The sequence below is a fragment of the Pelodiscus sinensis genome, chromosome 13 (genome assembly GCF_052426305.1).
Source record: "Pelodiscus sinensis isolate ZL-2025 chromosome 13, ASM5242630v1, whole genome shotgun sequence".
Lineage (NCBI taxonomy): Eukaryota > Metazoa > Chordata > Testudines > Trionychidae > Pelodiscus > Pelodiscus sinensis.
In genome coordinates this window covers 30,417,558-30,440,365 of record NC_143064.1, presented here as the reverse complement: position 1 = coordinate 30,440,365, position 22,808 = coordinate 30,417,558, and the positions used below count along the sequence as shown (strand labels likewise).

Sequence of the window (22,808 nt, the reverse complement as noted above, 5' to 3'; positions counted from 1 at the left end):
TTCCTGCTAGATAACAAGAGCAGCACAGCTATCTCAGCCCTGCCCAGGCTCCCTGCCAGGCCTGGCCTTCCCACAGAGCTCTGCCGATGCCTCTCAAGACTGAGCAGCAGCACCCAGACCTCTCCTAAGTGCTGTTGCTCCCCTCCAGGCATGGTGAAGAAAGGTACCTGTGAATCTCTCAGCCACCCAGAGGAGTTTGGGTGTGTGTGCATGTATGTGCACATGCAAGTGTAGATCTCTCCCATCCCCCAAATATACCTCCCCTCAACCCCCCGCCGCAGTGAATTTTCAGTCTGGTTCCATCTGCAATGAACCTGTCCCAGCAGGTTCTTTCTGGTTCCTTGCATGGATCAATCTGTTGCTTAATATTTGAGCTGCCGTGCTGTGCCCAACCCACACGTATTGATGGGCCTAAGTCACACAAGCTGCTGTATGTTATTTAACACGGTGGTTCAGGGAGGACAGTGAACAAATATTTGGGTTTCCTTTGAGCAGCTAGTCAAGCCCCTACTCACTGCTATATTAGCTGGGTGCTTGTGTCAGTCTGTCCACCCCTGAAACATACAGGCTGTGTCTACACTGGGCCACGAATTCCGGAAAATCAGCTGCTTTTCCGGAATAAGCTGCGAGCTGTCTACACTGGCCCTTGAATTTCCGGAAAAGCAACGACGCTCTACTGTACAAAATCAGCCGCTATTCCGGAAAAACTATTCTGCTCCCGCTCGGGCATAAGTCCTTATTCCGGAACACTGTTCCGGAAAAGGGCCAGTGTAGACAGCCCAGTAGTCTTTTCCGGAAAAGCGTGTCTACATTGGCCACAGACGCTTTTCCAGAAAAAGGGCTTTTCCGGAAAAGCAGCCTGCCAATGTAGACGCTCCTTTTCCAGAAAAACTGAAAACGGAATAGTATTCCGTTTTAAGCAGTTCCGGAAATTCATGCCAGTGTAGACACAGCCACAGTGTGGCTGGCTATAGTGCTGTCTCCACCCCCCTCCATACCCATTATAAGGCACATTCCTCAGGCTGGCCTGCAGGTGGCAGCACTAGCCTTTGTCCGGAGAATAACTGAGGCTGGGGCTCATTGGCACTGGTGTGAATCAGGAGTAATTCCCCTCCCCCCCCCTGCCACCCCCAGGCATGTTCTGCTGCCAGGCAGGGGTAAGTCAGAGGGGCTTGCAGGTCCGCTGAGCTGAGCTTAGTACAAGGACCATGGAGGAGGAGAAAACCCTGTAACAGCTCCCAGCACAGGTTAGCACAGGGGTGAAGGGCTGCCCTAACTTGAACCTATCTGTCAATGGCCCAGCAAGTGGGAGTGCAGCAGCTACACACCCTCCACTGCACTGAAACACCCACTGCTGGGGGTGCTGGGGGCTGTTAGCACCAGCGCTACTGGGCTGATTGCTCTGAACAGCAGGGGTTGCTCAGAGGGTGCATATGGCTCCTATACACTGACACGGCCAATACAAAAATTCTGGGGGACATGCTGGCTTGGCCCTTGGTGCCCTGCCCAGCTCTGCACTTGTCTGAGCTTGCTGGGACTGATTCACCACTAGTGCCACGGTTCCAGTGATGCACTTGGGAAAATCCCCACTGCCCCGGTGCACTCACAGGCTGAGGAAATAGCTGCCAAGCAGAATGTGCCACGGCTCCCTTTCTGCCATTGGCTCCCTTCCTGCTGTTGGCACTCAGGTCCAACCTTCCCTGGCTCTGGGGCAGACGCTGATGGCTTCGGGGGTGCCCCAGGACCCTGGAAAGCTGCAGCCCATAGGGCGCACCAACGTGTCACCCACTGCTCCAGGTGAGAAGTGTGACCCACACCTTGCATCTGCTCATTTCTCACCTGGCTTGCAGTTGTGCTGCAGATGGGGCATGCGAGCGCATGCTAGGGTCAACACATGTGGAGGTGTCTGGACAAAGGCAGTGGTGTAGGGCAGCTGTGCTGAGTAGCAGGTGTAGGGGTATAGTACAGCGGTGGGTAGGAATGTGGCACAGGGCAAGCGCAGCAAAGCAGCTGGCAGCTTTGTCCCACAAATGGGAACCTCTTATCAAGTGCAATTTCCCCAAATGATGCAACATTTGCTATTTGATCTCCTGTTAGACCAGGCTTCTGGCAATGGGCTGGCCAGGCCAGACAGCAAGGAGGGGTCGGGGGCTGCAGAGGGTGCATGGAGTTGTGGTGCACCCAGACTGGGGGTGCTATCGTTCACCACAAATGTAGGCTGGGCCTTTGTATGGCAGGTGTCAAGAGTGCGGGTCTGTGCAAAGTGTCATTAGTAAAACCTGTCTCCTGGGGTCCCACAACAAAGAGGAGCAAAGCAGGGGTTCTGATTCTGCTCTGGAAGGAGGAGCCTTCAGCCCTACCTCACCCCAGCAGGAATCCAGTGGGGCCCTTTCTGGGGCTGGGAGAAAGCAGTTCTGGCAAAGGGAGTCGGAAGCTGCAAAGAGGGGATGGCGGCAGCAGCTCACTTACCGGTGCTGGGAGATCAGAGCTCACCAGTGGTGTCTGTGCTCCCCACTTCCCCCTGCAAGTTTCTCACTTCTCCTGTGAAGTGCAATTTCTTTTCAGGTAGGCAACAGAACCAGGCAACCCATTTCCCCTGCCGCTTCCCAGCCCCTATATCCCTCCTCCAGTCTAATCTGTGAGTGTATCACAGTGTGTGAATCTACAAAAGACCAGCAAGTGTTGGGCAAGCCAAGAGGAAGTGAAGACAGTGTCTTAAAAGGAGCAGAGGATGGGCGAGGGGAGTGAATAAGCAGGGAGCAATGAGTCTGCAGATCAGGGATTCTGCCGGAGGCTGAGTGCCCGGTGGCTGGGTCTGTGCCCCTCAGCTGGGCAGGCGTGGGGAAGCGGTGTTCTTGGGACTGCCCATTGAGCCGGTGAGCTGAATAGAAGGAGGGAGTTAGCACTCTGTCTTGGGTGCTTGTCCCCGCCTCTCTCCACCCCAGCCCTCCCTCTCCTTGGCACTTTGCTCACAGAGCAAGTCTGAAATGCTGCAAGTGCCCAGCGAGAGCAAGAACTGCATGGTGCCCAGAAGGAACCTCAGCACCGGCTGTCCAGGGATGGGATCGAGCTGGGGTCCAGCCCAATACAGGGCCACACGTCACCTCAGGAACTGACCTTGGAACCAGGGAGCACAGGTGAGGCTGGGCATGGAGGGAAATGGCGGGGTGCCCACAGGGAGCTGTGGCAATATTGCCAGGCAGACCCAAAGGGCCACGGAGAGGTACTGCAAGAACCTGCATGAGGGAGGGCGAGGGAGACATGGGGGTGCTATCCAGATACTGTATTACATTGGAGCCCTGAGCCATAGTTTTGGGTGCAGGATGCACTGTCCATCCCTCGCCACCGCAGAACTAACCCCCTATGAACGTCTGAGAGGCAAATGGGACCAAGTCAGGGAGGGCCCAGCGCTGGGGAGTGGTGTTCACTCCAGACCCAGAAAAACAAACTCACTTGTGAAAAACACCAGGACAGGAGACAGGACCCGGGTGACAACTACGCTGGGGGGAGCACGTGTCATTTCAGGGCCCACCCTACAAGTGCTCAGACAGCCTAAGCTCGCCGAGGTTATTGTCTGTTATGGGTGTGTACAGCGCCTAACACAGAGAGGTCCTGATTCCTGATGGAACTCAAACCTTCCCTAGCATGGAATCCTGACCTATTCCCTGCCAGGCCCATGTCCATGCATTCAGCCCTTGGTCTGTGTTCAGCAGACCAGCCACACTGAGCCTCTTCTTGCCCCTCCAGGGGAGCTGGCCACAAACTTCTCTGAGGCTGGAGGCTGAACTTCGTGGGTGTTAAACAGAGATCACTGAATGACTCACCCCCAATAATGTGTGGTGACACAAGCCAGAGCCCTGACTCATGTCCCGGCATAGCTCCCTCCTCACTCAACACACCTGCTGCCATCACCACCCCCACCTCTGCACAACATGACCTCCCCCTCCTCACATCAACATGGCCGCCTTCGCACCCCACAAGGCCACCTCAGTGTAAGGCTGGCTTGCTCCCTGGGCTGCACTAGTTCTACAAGCTTTGAAAGACTGCCCAGGTTCCCCCCTGCTTGTGTGAAGGACACAGTCCCCACGTGTCCTATTGCACAAGGGTGGGAACACTGGCTCGTGGCCTCTGTCTGCTGACAGAGCAAAGGGGAGCACGCTCACCTCCCATCCTGCCTGGCTGAGAAAATGGGTCACTGTAGGGAGGGGCAGGCAGCTTGCCATGTGTGAGGGACAGTGCTGAGGTGTTGAGCTGTGTCTTTAATTTCTGGCAAAGACCTTTGGGGTCCTGCCTCCCCTTTGTCGGAGGAGAAATAGCATCTGTGCTTGGGGCAGCTGCATGCAGGTCCTGCTCTTGCAGGGAAGGCTCAAAGCGAGAAATTGGGACATGCTCCTCTTGTGACAGAACTGCAGTGTGGAGATTAGAGACAAGGGGCCTTACACAAGAAGCTTTACTTTACTTCCTCTCTTGTTTTGCAATTTCTTCAAGGCACATGAAAGAGGGCGAAGTGGCGCCCCCTCATGCCCCAGGTCATAGGGTGACCCGCACTGGGTTTGTCCCTCAGCTGCTAAATCACTTGTCAGTCTGTCAGCAGCCCCCACATGCCCAGCCCAGCATGCCCAGCCCAGCATGCACTCCTGCCTAGGGATGTTAATTGAATAGTTGAGTAACCTCATGAATTCTTATTGGGTAGTCGACTATTCTGTAGTCCCCAGGAGTGGGGCCAGCAGCCAGTGTGCTCCAGCCCCACTCCCGGGGAGGCCCTTGCCAACCCCATGCTGCTTCCTCTCTACCAGAGGCAGCAGTGCAGGGTGCCAGGTGGGAGCTGGTCCACAAGGGGAGGCAGTTTAAAAACTAGCTCCCCTCAGGGTCTGGCTGCTTCCCACCCCGCACTGCAGCAGCCCGTCTGGGGGTGGGATGTGAGCTCCTGCACCCGGCACAAACTGCAACTGAGCCAGGCTGCCTGCCCGCCTGCCTCCTAATAGATGAAGTGGGGGTAGGTCCTGTACCCGGCACAAGCCGGGACTGAGCCATGCTGCTGGCCAGCCTGCTAAAAAAATTACTGTGGGAGGGTGGGGGTGGAACGTGTGTAGTCTATAGCATTAACCTATAAGCTTTTTGCTTATCGGTTAATCAGTTAATTGACTAGACTATTCCATCCCTACTCCAGCCCCCAGAGTGGTGGTTTAGGAGACACACCCTTGCAGTTTCCTTGCAAGAAATGGTGTATCACATAGAACACCCGATTATACCCCTGGCTCCTGAAAGGCCCTTAAGGCAGGAGATAGGCGCTTTCAGCTGTTAAAGCAAATCTGGGCTCTTTACTAACAGTCTCATTCATTTTATTGACATTTTTATACTGCCTGTGTCAATATATAAACTAGGATGCACCTGGAATGAAGTCATACAGCAGGGTGCAGTGTCTTTTTCCAGTAGCGAGAGCAGGTGAAGGGAGTTTCTTAGAGTCCAAAGCCAAAAAAACCCACTGGTATCATTTAGTTTGACCGCCTGTGTTGTGCAGGTCACAAACCATGCCCAAAATAATCCCTAGAGCTGAGCTTTGAGAAAAGCATCCAATCCTGATTGAACACTGGGTAGCAGGAAGCATTTGGCCTGAGCAGTGGGAGGGATTTGGCATGGGCAATGGGATATGGCAGGGCATGGAATGGGAGACAGACAGCAGGGTCTGAGTAGGGCCAGGAGCAGTTGGTGGGGTACAGGCAGGGCCTGGAGCTAGGGTTGCCAGGTGTCCGGTTTTTGCCCGGACAGTCCGGTAATTGCGTCTGGTAAAAAAACCCAGAAAATGTCCGGTATTTTCTGTTTTTCCTCGGATGGAAGGTCAGTTGGGACATTCTTCCCCTGCTGTGTTTGGTGAGGGTGAGGAGGAGTGGAGAGCTGGGGAGCGTGGGAATTTAAAGGTGCAGTGACCTTTTTTTTCTTTTTTCTCAACAAGTTTGGTGCCCTGTTTGTTTGGGGTTTTTTTGCTCAACCAATTCTTTTCCCCATCATGTTTGGGATTTTTTGTGAAAGTATCTGGCAACCCTCCCTGGAGATTTCCTTCCTGAGTCAAAGGGCTGAAGCCAGTGCATGCCCCCTGGATACTGGGCATCTTTTTGCCCCCACCAGCTGTGGCGCACACTGTTTCTTAGTCACTGTAGACTGGCATGCATGGCCTTTGTAGGGGCTGCTGCTTCATTAACTGTATCTCAGTGCTGCCCATGTTGCATCTGGGCTAGCTCCACAGAAGGGAACAAAGGGACTGTTTATGAGAGGGATCCAGGATGTATTGTCTAACATTGATCATACAGCTTTTGGGGCAGTCACACTGTATTATCCCATACACCCCCTTCCCTCTATAGGCTCAGCCTTTTTCCTAAGCAGCTGGGCCATTTCCTTCTAGAACCTGGCCCAGCTGCTCCTCCTTTTGGCTATGAATCCTGCTGACCACACAGCTGTGGCTATACTGTTATTTTTAGGGTGCTAGCTTGATCAAAGCTAGTGTAGGTATGGCTACCTAAGCTGGAAATTACATCTTCAGCTCCAGTGTAGGTATGCCTCATGTGTCAGGGCCAGGAGCACTGACAAATTCAGTTTCTAGGGACCACATTCTGTGCAGTGTATGGGACTTGAAACGACATGCTTCATTCTTGATTTTAATTAGATAGATAGATAGATAGATAGATAGATAGATAGATAGATAGATAGATAGATAGATAGATAGATAGATAGAATTATGATAGGTTTGATTGAAAGGTAATAGCATCAGGGCAACATACTTAGACTTCAATAAGACATTTGAGATTGTAGTAAACAAAATGAATATGAGCACAAACTAAAAGCTGGGTAACTGACTGGTCTTAAAATGGAACTATAAATGGGGAAAAACGTAAACAAAAAATAATCTAGTAGCACCTTACAGACTAACAAAACATGTAGATCAGTGGTCCACAACACGGTGCCCACGGACGCCATGGCGCCCACCGGGGCATTTATGTGTGCCTGCCTAGTTGGGGTCGCGACGCGGGATGGCCGGGGGAGGACAGGTCTCACGCGCTGCGGGGCTGAACTCGTGCCGTGACAGGGAGTGGGGAAGCGCCAGCGGCGGGAGAACCTGCTGGGGAGTGCAGCGGAGAAGCCATGGGAGCAGGGCAGCCGGTCTGGAGCGGTAAAATGGCCGTGGTGGGGGGTCTGGCGCCGGTGCAGGTGCACTTGGCACAGGACCAGCCAGCTGGGCAATGCAGCAGGATAACGTCACCCACCGGTGGGGTGACTGATGTAGATGGGGAACCACTGATGTAGATGGTATCATGAGCTTTTAATACTCCTGGCATCTGAAGCAGTGGGTGGTGCCCACAAAAGCTCATGATACCAGGTGCTACTAGACTATTTGTTGTTTTTTAAGTTTTTCCTGTTACAGACTAACTCGGCTACCCCTCTGAAGCTTATAAATGGGGAATTATGAGTGGGTGGGTGTGTTTCTAATGGGTCCAGCAGAAATCTGTTCTTGGCCTTGTGCTATTTACTATTTTTATCAATGAACTGATTGAAAACATAACAAACAGCATCGGTAATTCGGATCATATGATAAGCAGGGTGCAAGCAAACCATCTGCATTTACACAACCATATATATGTAAAGTCTTACATTCAGGGGGAAAAACACGTGGGCTATACTTACAAGATGGGAAGCTATATAGGATAGCAGTGACTCCAAAAAGGACTAGGGGTCCTGGTGCATAATCAACTGAACATAAGCGACCAGTGCAACACCATGGTTAAGACAGCCAATGTGATCACTGAATGCCTAAACAGGAATATCAAGTAGAAGTAGGGATGTTATCATCACCTCTGTCTTAGGCCACACTGCAAATACCAAATCCAATTCTAGTGTCCTCAGTTCCAAAAGGATGTTAATAAATTGGAAAAAGTTCAGAGAAGAGCCATGGGAACAGTTAAACCAGACTCAAGGAGGTCGAGCTGTCTAGCTTAGGAACCAGAAGGTTAAATGGTGACTCTCAGCCTATAAATAACTACACGGGGAAAGAGAATATCTTTTGTTCGATTGATGAGAGAGACAGGTTTTTGAGCTTACACAAAGCTCTTCTTCAGGCGATCTCAAGAAGAGCTCTGTGTAAGCTCAATAACTTGTTTCTCTCACCATCAGAATTTGGTCCAATAAAAGACATTCACTCACCCGTCTTGTTTTGCTAAGGTTCTGGGACTGATGTGGTGCATACCTGAGTGCAAAACCTAGCAGACAAAGATGCAACAAGCTGCAAGGGCTGGAAGTTGAAATGAGAAAAATTCAGGCTGGAAAGAGAATGCAGTATTTTTTAATAGTGATTCCTCAGTGCCCTTTCTGGGACACCTGAGATTGGGAGCACTTTAGGCTGTGCAGCTGGGACTGGGAGGGGTCCTGTAGCGGGGCTGTTGAAGATCCTCTTGGCTGGAAGCAGAATCCTGGTTGCTTCTTTTTTTGTTTTTGTTTTTTTTCAGAGCTGCTGCACGCTGCCTCTTGCCTGATAACATCTTCCTGCATCCCGTCTGGAGGGTGCATCTTCTCATTTCCCTAGCCTGTTTCACAGCCAGAGTCAACAGTGAGAGCAAATAGAGAGCTCCGGCCTGAGGATAGCACAAAACTGATAGGAGTGATTGCTGATAGGGCCAGGGCTGGGGGAAGGCATCAGCTGAGGGTCAGATGAGTGCCTGTTGATAATGAACTAGGCAGGGCATGGAGAGAAGTAATGATCTCTCTCTCTGAGGTGGTAGCAGGCATGTGCCAGATTGGGTTTCACTGTCTTTCATCCTTCTGCCCCTGAGGAGCAGATGAGCTTTTGAGACCCTTTTCCTGCCACTACCGGTAACACTTCTTGCAGGAGAACTCTCCCCACAGCAGAGGAAGTCCAAATGTTACTTCCCTCTCAGCCCTGGCCCTGCTCCATCCTTGTCTGCAGGTGGCATCTATCTATCCAGTTGGTACTCAGAAGGCCCATCACTGGGTGTCAGATACCTGACATTTGCATAAAGCGGCTGTTGGCCTCTCCTCATTCCTGGAAATGTTGTTCTCTTTGAATTCCATGTGGGGAGGTGCCACTCTCACGGGAGGCCTCACTTGAAGACGTGGCTCTTGCCCAGAGATCCAGACAGGCTCAGACCAAGCCTCGTCTCATGGAAGATGTATTCTACTGCTGGGGTCCCCTATAACCACGTACACACTCTGCCCTGAGCAGCTTTGTGTTATTCTGTTCTCCATGGGACTTTCCCCAAACTATTCAGGGCAATTTTGTGCCTGGGCTTCTCAGCTGCTTATTCCTTCTGTCCTGAAATTGGGCTGGTTACAGAGTTGGGGAATTTCCTGTGCAGTTTTATAAGGGGAAAATCCATTTCCTTACTCTGTGGAATCCTACACATCTTAAGGTGCTGTCCCAGCTCCTGTCACCAGTGAGACAATGTTGCTGTTCCCATGGTGAAATGCAGCTTTTACAGGGTTTCCATTGGGTAATAATTCCATCTTTGGAGATAAGGAGCTGTGGAATGTTCCCTATGTCCCAGCTGTCATGACACTTTACTGCCAAGTTATGTCTACTAAGGAGAGACCCAGGGAGATGCGTCAGTTAAGGATCTGACAATGGCTTCTCCTTGAGGGCTAAAAGAGGAGGGAGTACTTACTATTTATCTTAGGGTTTTATAGTGCCATCCACATAAAATCAACAACAATGCCAAAGTCCATATTGGACTTCATAAAATCTCTTACGTTCCTCCCTTTTGAGAATCAAAACCCTTTAGGAGAGAGTGTGGGGTTGTTTTCTGAAAGGTGATAGTGGTGAGTAGGGGTTTGAGAATAGAAGGAGGGGTTCATATTGTGAGCATCACAGAGGGTGGAAAGGCTGTCTCAAAGAGGAAGGCCTTGCAGTGATTCCTAAAGATAGTCAGGCTCTGGATTTGCTTGATCACCTTTGTAAGACTGTTCCATGCTTTATCACCAGCCCCCATGTGCTTTGGCTGGGGTTTTGAGATTTTCATTGCCTCAGTGAAGTACAGTTGTCATGGTAACTCTTAGTTCAAAATTCAGGCCCTAATGTAGCCAATCCATTAATTGCTTTGAAAATTAGGACCAAAGCCTTAAACTGGCCTCAGAGCAGGTGGAGGGACTTGAGCACAGGCCTGATATGCTCATGGAAGTCTATGCCATGGAGAAGGTCGGCAGCCACATTCTGTACCAATTGGAGCAGTGGTAGGCAACCTGCAGCCCATGGACCCATGGCTGTCCCTCTCCCCCATATGCCTCTTGAGTACTGGGGTATGGGGCCCCGTACTCCTCCCTCCCAGCAATTTTGTAGGAGCCATAAATCAGCTGTTCATGGCATTCCAGCTCTGGGAGGGCAGGAGAGGAGTGGGGACAGAGCATGAATCAGGTGATTCATGTGCTCTGAAAGTGCTGGAAGGGAGGAGAGCAGGTAAGTGTAGGGTTTTGGTGCCCTAGTGTGCAAAAGGCATGTGAGGGGCAGCCAGTGGGGCCATGGGGCACAGGAAGAACCTCAGTGGGCTGCAGGCTACTACAGACCACTGAGGTGGAGAGCCACTCATGCAGCCCACTTACTATTCATGGTTGCTCATCCCTGAGCTGGAGAGCCTGTGCATCACATTCAGCATCAGATGCAATGATTTACTGTAACCCAGCCGGGAGGTGACAAAAACATGAATTGGGTTGGCCAGGTCCTTTTCTGGGAGGAAGGGTTGAAGATTTCTAACACTCTGAAGGTGAAAGAAGGCATTTTTGGAAGCAGATACCACCTGGTTATCCAGGCATAGCAAGGAATCAAGACTCCGAGGATTTGTATCAGTCTGACCAATAGTGGCTACATGCCTTCAATGGCAAATGGACGCAACATCTTGGCCAGCTATTCCAAGCGTTTCCTATCTCCAGCTACCATTCTTTTGGTTTTGCTCAGGTTTCACTTGGACCAGCTGCTCTTCATAGAAGAGCTTATTTCTTGCAGGCATTTTGACACCTTAATAGCAGCAGTAGTTGAGAATCCGTCGAAGATGAGATAAACAGTTGAGTTCTTGGCATACTGCAGGCAGTTGAGCCCATGAAGTCTCACTCAAGTAGTGAAGAGAATCAGGGATAGCATGGATCCAACAGGACCAAGCAGGCAAAATGTTGGAAGAGGAAGAGCCAGTTCCCATTACTGCTCTGGGTCAGTAGGCGAGGAATGACTGGAGCTACTGTGGAGCTGAAATGACTACTCCAGCTGTGTCCCATAGGGATGTTAGTAGTGCCTTGTGGTCCATGGTATATAAGGCTGCAGCAAGATCCCATAGAGTGAGCAGAGAGATCTGACCTGTGTCCATGGCCATGAGATTGTCTTTTACTGTTACTAGAGCAGTCTTTGCACTGTGCCTGGTGCTGAACCCTGATTTGGAGATGCCCAGTATATTGGCTGATGTCATATGCTGTAGTTGTTTTCTCAATGGTTTTGCCAAGGTACGGGAAGTTGGAGATGGGATGTTAGTTGGAGAGATCTTCAGGGTCGAGTGCTGGCTAGTTGATGATTGGGCAAACTATTGCATTTTCCAAGGAATTTGGTATGTGTGCATCTCTGAATGGCCAACTGATTATTTCCATTAAAAATAGGCAGACCTGTTATTCTTTGGCTTTTACCAGGCAAGAGGGGGATAGATCTGCTTCACATGTAGCTGCTCTAATATGTTTCAAGGCTTTTTGAGCTTTAGCCAGTGTGATTGGGTCAGACTCAGTCATAGGCTACAGGGCTGGTAATACAAATCACATTGGAAGGAATTTTGTCCCGCTTAGCTCCAGAGGTATTTGGCTGATCTTATCAGTAAAGTATGCAGACAGCCCTTCACAATGGTCGCGCTTGGCTCTGGAGTCTGAGCAGTCTGTGTTGATTAACTGGTTCACTGGATGGAAGAGCTCTGATGGCCCAGATTCTGCTGCATTGATTGTTGACAAGTAGAAGGCTCGTTTTGACTCTTAGGGTACGTCTAGACTACATGCCTCCGTCGACGGAGGCATGTAGATTAGCCAGATCGGCAGAGGGAAATGAAGCCACGATTAAAATAATCGTGGCTTCATTTAAATTTAAATGGCTGCCCCGCTCTGCCGATCAGCTGTTTGTTGGCAGATCGGGGCAGTCTGGACGCGACGCGCCGACAAAGAAGCCTTTCTTGATCGGCACAGGTATGCCTCGTGAAACCAGGTTTACCTGTGCTGATCAAGAAAGGCTTCTTTGTCGGCGCGTCGCGTCCAGACTGCCCCGATCTGCCAACAAACAGCTGATCGGCAGAGCGGGGCAGCCATTTAAATTTAAATGAAGCCGCGATTATTTTAATCGCGGCTTCATTTCCCTCTGCCGATCTGGCTAATCTACATGCCTCCGTCGACGGAGGCATGTAGTCTAGACACACCCTTACTGCTGTGGCCTAGGCCTGGAAGTGTGGTGTGTGCTGTTGACTGTGGGATGCAGAATGTATTTCTCCATCTCTGAAGTCTGAATCGATTGCCTGTCGCGTATGTCAACCATGGTGTCTTCTTGGTCAGTGTGTGTGTGTGTCACTGTCCCATTGATTTCACTCCAGTTTATTCTTCCTCTCTTGGGGTATAGGACTGTTAAACAGAGCAAGTTCTATCACGGCAGCAGGGCAGCTCTACGCCACCCTTCAGTAAGGAGAGAAAATGTTTAATGTTTCCCAGGGGCACACCAGCCACACATGGGCATCATGTCACAATAAATCAAACTTCACCTGGTCCAAAAGGATCTTCTAGCCAGTAAATACTCACAGGAAAACTCTGTCTTGTGCCTATTCAAAAAGGAATTGATGGACAGAGGCCTGGGGTGGGACATGGCAGCTCCACAGCTGCCAGATCCTCAGCCTGTGTAAACTGGCGTGTTTCTATTGATTTCAACAGAGCTCTACTGATTTACAAGCCTGAAGATATCTGATCTGTCACGGCACTTTAGGAGAGGTGAGAAAGAAGAATCCTGGATCCAGTAGACACTGCGGAGGAATTTTAAGGAGGCTGCAGCGTTCCCTCTAGAATTTGCCATGAATGAGAGGAGCGAATTTTGTCTTGTGGACCAATATTGAGGGCGTGTGTGCTTGTTCGGATGTGTGCCATCATGGCACCCACCAGTGGCGCTGCTCCCTGAGACACTCTCCCAGTACAGAGATACCAACCTAGCCCTGCTCCTTGCTGCGACCCTGAGCCCTGCTCCTAAGCACTGCCCCCTGCCCCCCGGTGGGGAGAAGGTGATACCTGCCCTCTTCCAGGGAGTGCTCTCCCAGGGGAGCCTGTGTGCAGGGCAGGGGCTGCCCCAGGCTGCTCCCTGCAGAGTTGGCTGCAAGTCCCCACCTGGGGCAGAGGGAAGCTACTGCCAGCATCCAGGGTTTGCAGGGAGTAGGGAGCTGGGGCAGTGACATGTGGGGAGCCAGAGAGGGGGAGCTGGCAGGAGGCTGAAGGTGCAGAGGGCTCTGAGAGCCAGAGGGCAATGAGGGAGGAAGAGGGTGCAGGGGAGGAACAGGGATGCAGGGGGCACTGGCCCCAGGAGCAGCTGCACTGTAGTTCCAGCTCCAGCAGCCGCCCACCGTGTGGCCTCTCCTGGGAGCAGCTGGGCAGCCACCATGCGACCGCGGCCGCAGCTCCAGCCCTGGGGAGTCAGGGACAGCAAAGACCTGCTCATCTGAGCCCTCACTCCCTCACCAAGCCCAGCAGCAGCAGCAGCAGCTAACCTTGCACTGGCATGCTGCTGCATGGCTTTGCTGCGGAGGCGGATGGGACTAAATTCTCTCTACACGCCTGCGCAAGCACACACCCTAGAGGTAACTTAGGGCACAAGGCTACATAAACAGGTCGGCACAGTGGGCTGAGAAACTGATGCCTGTGGAAAGTATCACAGTTGATCAGGAAGTTCAGTGTTTCTCCTGCTCTGGAATACCAAACCTCCCACGGCACAGTCACCTGGCATTACAGTAAAACTTAGCACTGACTCACAAGGCCAAGGGCCTCCTCCCAAATCACCAGCAACATTTCTTGTGGTGGCTGGATTTCCTGTGGCAGTTTCTCAAGGAAGTTTTTATAACCAAAGACAATGCCACAATACTGGATCCCCTACAAGAAAGCAAAGTCACAGCTTGCAGAAGTGTCCAGCTTCTGGTAACCGCAGCTTCCGTGAAGGTTGCAAGACTTTCCTACTTTCCCATTTTCCTCCTCTATTTACAGTGGAATTGGCTGAGCTCCCTTTGTTAATATTTGATAGGGCATGCCTGCCCTCTGAACTCAAAGCATTTGCTCTCCAAGGATACTGAACATAATTTAGCTCTGTAATAAACCTGTGCTGCAACCTGCACCTTTGGTAATTGGACGGAAATTGCAGAAAATGTTTTATTAAGGGCTTCAAGATCCAATTCCATCTGGAACACAAGTAAATACTGCAATCAAGAGTTTGCAATGATTGACATTATCATTGCATATCCTGTGGGTGGAAACCCTATACAGCAGCCTCGTTTGTTCCCTTTGCACATCAGTCTGACCTACATCCCAATGCACCTGCAGTGCTGCTATCATTGTAGGTCCAGGGCCATAGTCACGGATCAGGACCCCCATTGTACTAGGTGTTGTACAGACAAGTAATGAGGAAGATAGTCCTTGCTGCAGAGAGCTCACAATCTACATGTCAGACAGGCTACAAAATGATGGGGACTAATTTAGAACCACTCAAGAGAGAGATCTTGGAGTCACTGTGGATAGTTCTCTGAAAACATCCACTCAGTGTGCAGCAGCAGTCAAAAAAAGCAAACAGAATGTTAGTAATCATTAAAAAGGGATAGGGAATAAAACAGAATATCTTATTGCTTCTATATAAAGCCATAGCACGCCCACATCTTGAATACTACGTACAGATGTGGTCGCCTCAACTCCAAAAAGATGTATTGGCATTGGAAAAGGTTCAGAAAAGGGAAACAAAAATGATTAGGGTTTTGGAACAGGTCCCATATGAAGAAAGATTAAAAAGACTAGGACTTTTCAACTTAGAAAAGAGGAGACTGGGGGGGAAGAGTGTATGATAGAGGTCTATAAAATCATGACAGGTATTGAGAAAGTGAGTAAGGAAAAGCTATTGATCTGTTCCCAGAATGTAAGAACTAGGGGTCACCTAATGAAATTAATAGGTAGCAGGTTTAAAACAAACAAAAGTGGCTATGTCTAGACTGGCATGATTTTCTGCAAATGCTTTTAACGGAAAAGTTTTCCATTAAAAGCATTTGCGGAAAAGAGCATCTAGATTGGCACAGACACTTTTCCGCAAAAGCACTTTTTGCGGAAAAGTGTCCGTGCCAATCGAGACACACTTTTGCACAAAAAAGTCCCGATCGCCATTTTCGCGATCGGGACTTTTTTGCGCAAAACAAATCTGAGCTGTCTACACTGGCCCTTTTGCGCAAAAGCTTTGCGCAAAAGGGATCTTTGCCCGAACGGGAGCAGCATAGTATTTCCGCAAGAAGCCCTGATTTCAGACAGTAGGAAGTCAGTGTTCTGGTGGAAATTCCAGTGGCCAGTGTAGACAGCTGGCAAGTTTTTCCGCAAAAGCAGCTGCTTTTGTGGAAAAACTTGCTAGTCTAGACACAGCCAAGGAAGTTTTTCTTCTTGCAGCGCACAGCCTCTGCCAGAAGATGTTGTGAAGACCAGGACTTGAACAGGGTTCAAAAAAGAACTAGATAGATTCATAGGGGTTAGGTCCATCAATGGCTATTAGCCAGGACGGGTAGGAATGGTGTCCCTAGCCTCTGTTTGTCAGAGATTGGAAATGAATGACGGGCGAGGTAACCTGTTCTGTTCACTCCCTCTAGGGCATCTGGCATTGGCCACTGTTGGAAGACAGTATACTTGGCTAGATGGCCCTTTGGTCTGACCTGGTATGGCCATTCTTATGTTGATATAAGGGGTGGATGAAAGAGACAAACAGGATCAGAGCTGCTATAACAAAATAATCAGTGGTCTGGCTATTGCAGGCTTCTGCCCTGCAACACTGTGAACCAGGTCCCCACTATCATGCACCAGCACCTTGGTTTTTTTCTGAACATGGCTACAGTTGTGAGCCACCTCCAGCTTCTCTAGCCTCAATGCCTTTGATGAGAAAAATATAGCAATTTTATAGAGTAGTGGATTTTTTGCCCAGAAAGGACTATTAAGACTGTCTAGTCTGACCCCCAGTATGACACAGGCCAGAGAACTGGCCCCCAGTAAACAGCATCAACCACTTACCTATAGCATGTCGGTGTTAGAGAAAGATCCAGTCTTGATTTAAAGACTTAATGATTATTGCCCTCAATGTAAAAAATATGCACTTTCTTTCTAATTTAAATGCATTTAGCTTCACCTTCCACCTTGGATCACATTATGCCTTTTTGGACTAGATTAAAGAACTGTCTGCTCTCAGAAATCTTTCCCCCACATAGATACGAATAGGCTATGAACAAGTCACCTCTCAATTTTCTTTTGGATAAACTTGATAGATTGAGCTTCTGAACACTTTCCAGCTAAGGATGTTTTCCAGATCTCCAGTCATCCTGTTAGCTCTGTTTTGAGCCCTTTACAATTTTTCAACATTCCTTTTGAAAAGCAGCCTGCAGAATTGGACACACTGTTACATGAGTCATCTCACTAGTGCCCCATGCAGAGGTAATACCAGCTTCCTACTTCTACTTGTATGGCCTTGTGTAGACATCTAAGGTCATATTTGCCCACTTTGCAACAGCATTGCACTGGGAGCTCACATTTCTGCTCACCTACCATGACCGTGTCTGTGTCACTGCATTCTAGAATGCAGTGGCCTATCATTAAATGTGACCTACTTTCTTTGTTGCGAGTATGACACATCACTGGCTGTATTAAAATATATATTATTCAAATGAACCCACTTTCCCAAGCAATCCAGGTCAGCCTGTACAACTGGTCTGTCCCCATCGCTATTTACCAACTTTTGTGTCATGCTTTTCTTCCGGATTATTGATAAAGCTATTTAACAGTGTTTGACCCAAGAACAGAGCTCTGCAGGCCCTTGCTAGGAACACACACATTGGATGACTATTCCTTGTTTACCGTTACTTTGTGAGATTATCATGTAACCATGTTTTAATCCATTTAATCTTTTGATGCTGAAAACATTGGTTGGAATGGGAATGACCAGCCAGTCAGTGGTGCAACAGACAGCTTGCCCTTTACAGTATACACCTTCTCCATCCCTGGCCTCAGCCTGTGGTAGGAAACTTGTCTTTTATAACAGGGCTTCAGAGCCGGTTTCTGCAGGTTGCTTCTGGCAGGACATTCCATTGTGAGGGGGGTAACTAGCATAGCTGGTGATGGGATGTGGTGCCAACTGAGTGGCTCTCCTGAGAGACACTGGAGCCTGCAGGACACCGCTTACCAGCTCCTGCCCTGGGACTGAGAGGCCAAATGTCACAGATGCCCTTTATTCGTGAAGGAGGCCTGGTCACCCAGCACAGCTTTCACCTCTTTACGCTTTTTGTCCTTGTCTTTGATGCGATTTTGATCGTTTGTGGAGCTTCAAAGTGTTGACTTCACAAGGGACACCAGAGCATGGTGATAAAGCAAGTGTGGCCATGTCATCCAGTGCTGCTTAGAGCAACTATTTTGTGCAAGTCAGCTGCACTTTTGTCCTCTGTGACATTGGGAGTTTTCAGTGAGTTTTGTGGGTTGCATCCTCCTGGTGTCTGCCTGTGGTTGCACATTCCAGCTGGTACCCTGGTGATGAGCTGCTGCCTTTCTGACAATGCCAGGCAGGGAAATGAGCTAATTTCAGAATCTCTAGTGAGATTCTGGGGGCTGCTGAAGTGCTCAGAATCTTCTGGGGCTGGACTCTCTGAATGAAGCTAGCATATGCAAAAGCGACAAGGTGTTCTGTAGCACCTTATAGACTAACAGATATATTGGAGCATAAGCTTTCGTGGGCAAAGACCCACTTCATCAGATGCATGGTCTTTGCCCACGAAAGCTTATGCTCCAATACATCTGTTAGTCTATAAGGTGCCACAGGACTCCTTGTCGCTTTTGCAGATCCAGACTAACAAGGCTACCCCTCTGATACTGGTAGATGCAAGTTACTCATCTCCTGCAGGGGAGAATCAGGACTCTGGACTGTAAATATTCAGAGATCCAAGTGGAGCCATTTTATGGCTTTTCCCCTGCCCTCTGGAGTCATTTGTCAGACACATACAACTCCTGGGCCCCTGCCGTTGATATGCAATCTGGGACATATCCCTCACAGATGCACAGGGATGAGACTCAGTTTTGTAATGACTCTTCTCGGTGTGCCTCAGAGATCAGTGTTCTGAAACTGGGAATGCCTCCAGGTTGGGGGAATCTGAGGCCCCTCTCAATGTTCAGTGTCACAGAAAGTCTTCTCCAAGAGGCCCCTTTAGCAGCTCCCTAGTGATATCTCCAGAGCAGAATGCACCTGGAGGTGAGACTCTTTCCTTGGTAAATCACTCCTCTGGGATTTGCAGCATGCTTGAAGTCATGCCAATTAGTCTGAATCAGTTTTCGAGAGGCTGTGCTGGCATTGAGCATGGGGCTGCGATGGCTCATAAAGGTCTCATTGTTAAGGAAACAGTAGGATTATCAGAGTAGCTGCTAGAGTTTGGGGGTGGGGAAAGAAACAGGCTTTTCTTCTGATGCATATTTGTAGGGTTTTCTATGTGCTTTGTGTCACTGAGGGAGCTTAGAAAGGGGAGTTATCAAATGCTCTTGGCTGTGTAAAGAGCCAAAGGTGGGTGGCATTGGACCCCTCTTCCCCCTGCGAAGATCATCAAAGCTGCTGGAATGCCTGGGAGAGGAAGGTCTGACCCTATTTCCGCCCCCCACCCCCAGCAACTTCTTACCTGACAGTGACTGGGATCAGCAATTAATGGATGTTTTTATTATTGCCTTTCCAGAAATTGGCTTCAGGCAATGGCCACTTCAGTGGGGACGTTCCCAGTTGCTCTGTTGGTGCCAACACCTGCGTCCCTGCTGACAGCAAATACCACCAGCCAGGGCAAAGAGAACTGTGTCTTCAATGAGGAGTTTAAATTCATCCTGCTGCCAGTGTCCTATGCGCTTGTCTTTGTGGTGGGGCTGCTGCTCAATTCCTGGGCCTTGTGGATGTTCATCAGTAAGATGAGGCCATGGAATGCCACCACCACTTACATGTTCAATCTAGCCGTCTCTGACACACTGTACGTACTTTCCCTCCCCACGCTGGTCTATTACTATGCTGACCGCAACAACTGGCCCTTTGGGGTTGGCCTCTGCAAGATTGTGCGCTTCCTCTTCTATGCCAACCTGTACTGCAGCATTCTCTTCCTCACCTGCATCAGCGTGCACCGCTACGTGGGGATCTGCCACCCCCTTCAGTCGCTCGGGTGGATGAAGACCAAGCATGCCCGCCTCATCTGCGTGGGTGTCTGGTTTGTCGTCACCATCTGCCTCATACCCAACCTGATCTTTGTCACCACCAGCATCAGGGGGAACGACACCCTTTGCCACGACACCACCAAGCCCGAAGAGTTTGACCACTACGTGCACTACAGCTCCTCAATCATGACCCTCCTCTTCGGCATCCCCTTTTTGGTGATCATTGTGTGCTACAGCCTGATGGCTAAGAGACTGTGGAAACCCAGCCTATCCAGCTCCAACCAGAGCATCCCCTCCTACAAGAAACGCTCTATCAAGATGATCATCATTGTAATCACAGTCTTTGCCATCTGTTTCCTACCCTTCCACATCACACGGACACTGTACTATACCTCCCGGCTCCTCCAAGCCAACTGCAGAACCCTCAACATCATCAATTTCACCTACAAGATAACACGGCCCCTGGCCAGCATCAACAGCTGCATAGACCCCATCTTGTATTTCTTGGTGGGGGATACCTACAGGGGAAGGCTGCGTCGAGCTGCGATCAAAATGCCCAGATCTCAGCACACATCTACATTAGCCTTTGTTTCTCATCTCAGAAAGAATGGCTTTTCTACCTCCCGAGATGCCAGCTACTCCACCACTAATGCCTGAGAAAAGGGGGTTCGAAACTGACAGATAAAGGAAGCAGTGAGGGGTTTTGAAAGGACTAGGCAGGGCCTGGGCAGCAGGTATGCATCTAGGCCAGAACGCGGGACCAGCATTAGGGAAGCCAGTAGAGTTGCAGGTTTAGGCTCCGTACAGAACGGATGCCTCTGCTTAATCTCTGTAACTTATTTGTCCACCGTGCTGCGTCTGCTTCTGACAGTCATTCTGGCCCCCACGTTAACCTCTGAATGCTTTGAACTAGGTTTACATTCCCACTCACCAAGCATGCTCCACCCCGTCACACCAACTGAACAACTGTCCCAGAGCCAGGGACGTTCCTGGTCTTGTCACAGCTTGGGAAGACTGTCCTAATACCAATGGGAGGGAGGAGAGAAGAGACCCCTACATCCCATAACATCCATTCCATAAGGAAATGGGGGAGCCCAGCAGGATGGTTGTATGAAGGAAGTGTATGAAAAGAATCACAGGTAGTGAATCCCCTGCTTGAGACGCAAGTGGGGGCAGAGCAGTGGGAAAGGAGGGCATGTGGTGACACTGCTCTGGTCAGAAGCCTGAGACCAATGAGATGGAGCATTTTACTATGGGAAAAGAGCCAGGAAGTTACCACAGGACACAACTGGCTACCTGATGCCTTCTGAGAGAAGCCCAACTAGGCGGTTTCAAGCAGCCTGGAGCTCTGGGCTACAGACAGGGGCGAACGCAGCCCAGTACAGTGCTAAAGAGTGACACGCTGGGTTTAATGATATGCTATATAGTTGTCATCGAGGAAGATGAAGAGAAGCTCATGAGAACAGTGCAGGTGCTAAATGAGGAAGGGAAGTGGTTTGGACCGATTATGAATATCAATAAAACGAAGACAATGGTATTTGGAGATAAGGAAATAGGAAGGAAGATCAGTGTAGATGGGATTGAACTAGAGAACGTAGAGAAGTTCATGTATTTGGGGAGCAACATGACATATGATCTAGACTACAAGAAGGAAATAGCGACTAGAATAGCGAAAGCAAGAGCGAGTTTGAAGGCGATGGATAAGATCTGGAAAAGTAAAGTGATTAGCTTAGGAATGAAGCTGAGCATCTTGAAAACGTGTATTTAGCAGCATGTTGTACAGATGTGAGACATGGGTGATAAGGAAAGATTCGAAGAGAAGGATATTGGCATTCAAAAGGAGTTGTTATAGAAAGATCCTGAGAATAGGATGGATGCAGAAGGTCACCACGAGGAATTATATAGGAAGATACGGCCGAAAGAGAACCTACGGCGGAAGGTTATACAATGGAAGTTACAGCTTTTCGGGTATATCTGCAGAATGAACGATGAGCAAAAAGTTAAGATCCTAGTATTTGGCATAATGGATGGTCCGAATAGGAGAGGCAGACCCCATAGAGAATGGGTAGATGATATAGTAGATTGGTGTGGAGCTAGCCTACAGAAACTAAGCCACTCCACACTGGACAGGGAAAGATGGAAGGAAATAGTGAGGGAGGCATCGGACACCAACGGGCATTGAGCCTATGGCTGTTGATGATGATGATGATGATGATGATGATGATACAAGGGTGGAGAGTGGTCCCAGGTGAGAAGGAAAGTGCCTGTTTTCCCAGGCACAGAGAACACTTTTAGAACTTCCTTGAAAGTGACCCAGGGAAAATAGAGATCCCTGCTGAAAAATAAACAGGGATAATGCTGGCAGAAGAGATTTAGCACTTTATAAACAGTAACTAACTGATGGGTTCAATGCTGGGTCAAAGGGCAGGGGAATAGAGTGGAGTTCCCACAGCTAGGACTTTAGGAGCAGCATGTGCTATTGAGGACAACACTTAGTTCAGAAAGGAAAGGGGAGAAGAAATAATTGACCGGGATTCCTGGGTCCAGTGGCCTGGCCTTTTGCTGGCCTTACTTTCAGTGGTAAGAGGTCTGTCATAACAGGAATCTTTCCCGGCCATGCTCAGAGCATGCTCTGTCATGGCCAGAGTCAACATTTGTAGGGAGCAGTGGCTGCCATGCCAGCTGTGAGCTCCCTGCTGGCAGAAGAATGTCTCCAGGATGGTCATTGACTTCAATTCATTTCCTCTGCTTCCCTTTTGTGAAAGGAGCTGAACTGCTGGGGATGGTGCAGGCACCATGCCACAAGGCAGCCAGGGTAGGCAAGGGAGCACTTTCAGGGCCCTGGCTCTAGCAGTGCGGAGGAGAGATTGGGACTGGTTCTGGCAGGATGCAGGTGAGGGGGTGGAAATGCACACAGGGTTAAAGGCTGTGCAGTGGTCAAGGAATTGTGTGTGTGGGTGTTGTAGATGCTGATACATGTCTCCGTCCCTTTGTGAATGGGAGGACATAACTCACCATATAACCAAGGGTGTGTCTAGACTACATGCCTCCTTCGACGGAGGCATGTAGATTAGCCAGATCGGAAGAGGGAAATGAAGCCGCGATTAAAATAATCGCGGCTTCATTTAAATTTAAATGGCTGCCCCGATCTGCCGATCAGCTGTTTGTCGGCAGATCGGGGGAGTCTGGACGCGATGCCCCGACAAAGAAGCCTTTCTTCATCGACACAGGTAAACCTGGTTTCATGAGGCTTACCTGTGTCGATGAAGAAAGGCTTCTTTGTCGGGGCATCGCGTCCAGACTCCCCCGATCTGCCGACAAACAGCTGATCGGCAGATCGGGGCAGCCATTTAAATTTAAACGAAGCCGCG

General features: G+C 49.7%; 1 protein-coding gene across 2 annotated transcripts; it reads left to right on the top strand.

Annotated features, from left to right (window-relative positions):
* The first annotated feature begins 37 nt into the window (after positions 1-37).
* On the top strand, positions 38-22,472 carry P2RY4 (pyrimidinergic receptor P2Y4). 2 transcript variants are annotated; one of them, XM_089781635.1, is made up of 3 exons: positions 38-3,137; positions 12,934-12,990; positions 18,978-22,472. In XM_089781635.1, exon 3 carries the CDS (start codon positions 18,994-18,996, stop codon positions 20,092-20,094), a length of 1,101 nt encoding a protein of 366 aa, XP_089637761.1. In that variant the 5' UTR covers positions 38-3,137; positions 12,934-12,990; positions 18,978-18,993; the 3' UTR covers positions 20,095-22,472. The 2 variants fall into 2 exon arrangements, with proteins under 2 accessions (XP_089637761.1, XP_089637760.1); XM_089781634.1 differs by lacking the exon at positions 12,934-12,990.
* Positions 22,473-22,808: the final 336 nt, after the last annotated feature.

Excerpts from the sequence above, each read along its gene's own strand:
- P2RY4 (XM_089781634.1), top strand. The coding sequence starts at position 18,994 with ATGGCCACTTCAGTGGGGACGTTCCCAGTTGCTCTGTTGGTGCCAACA.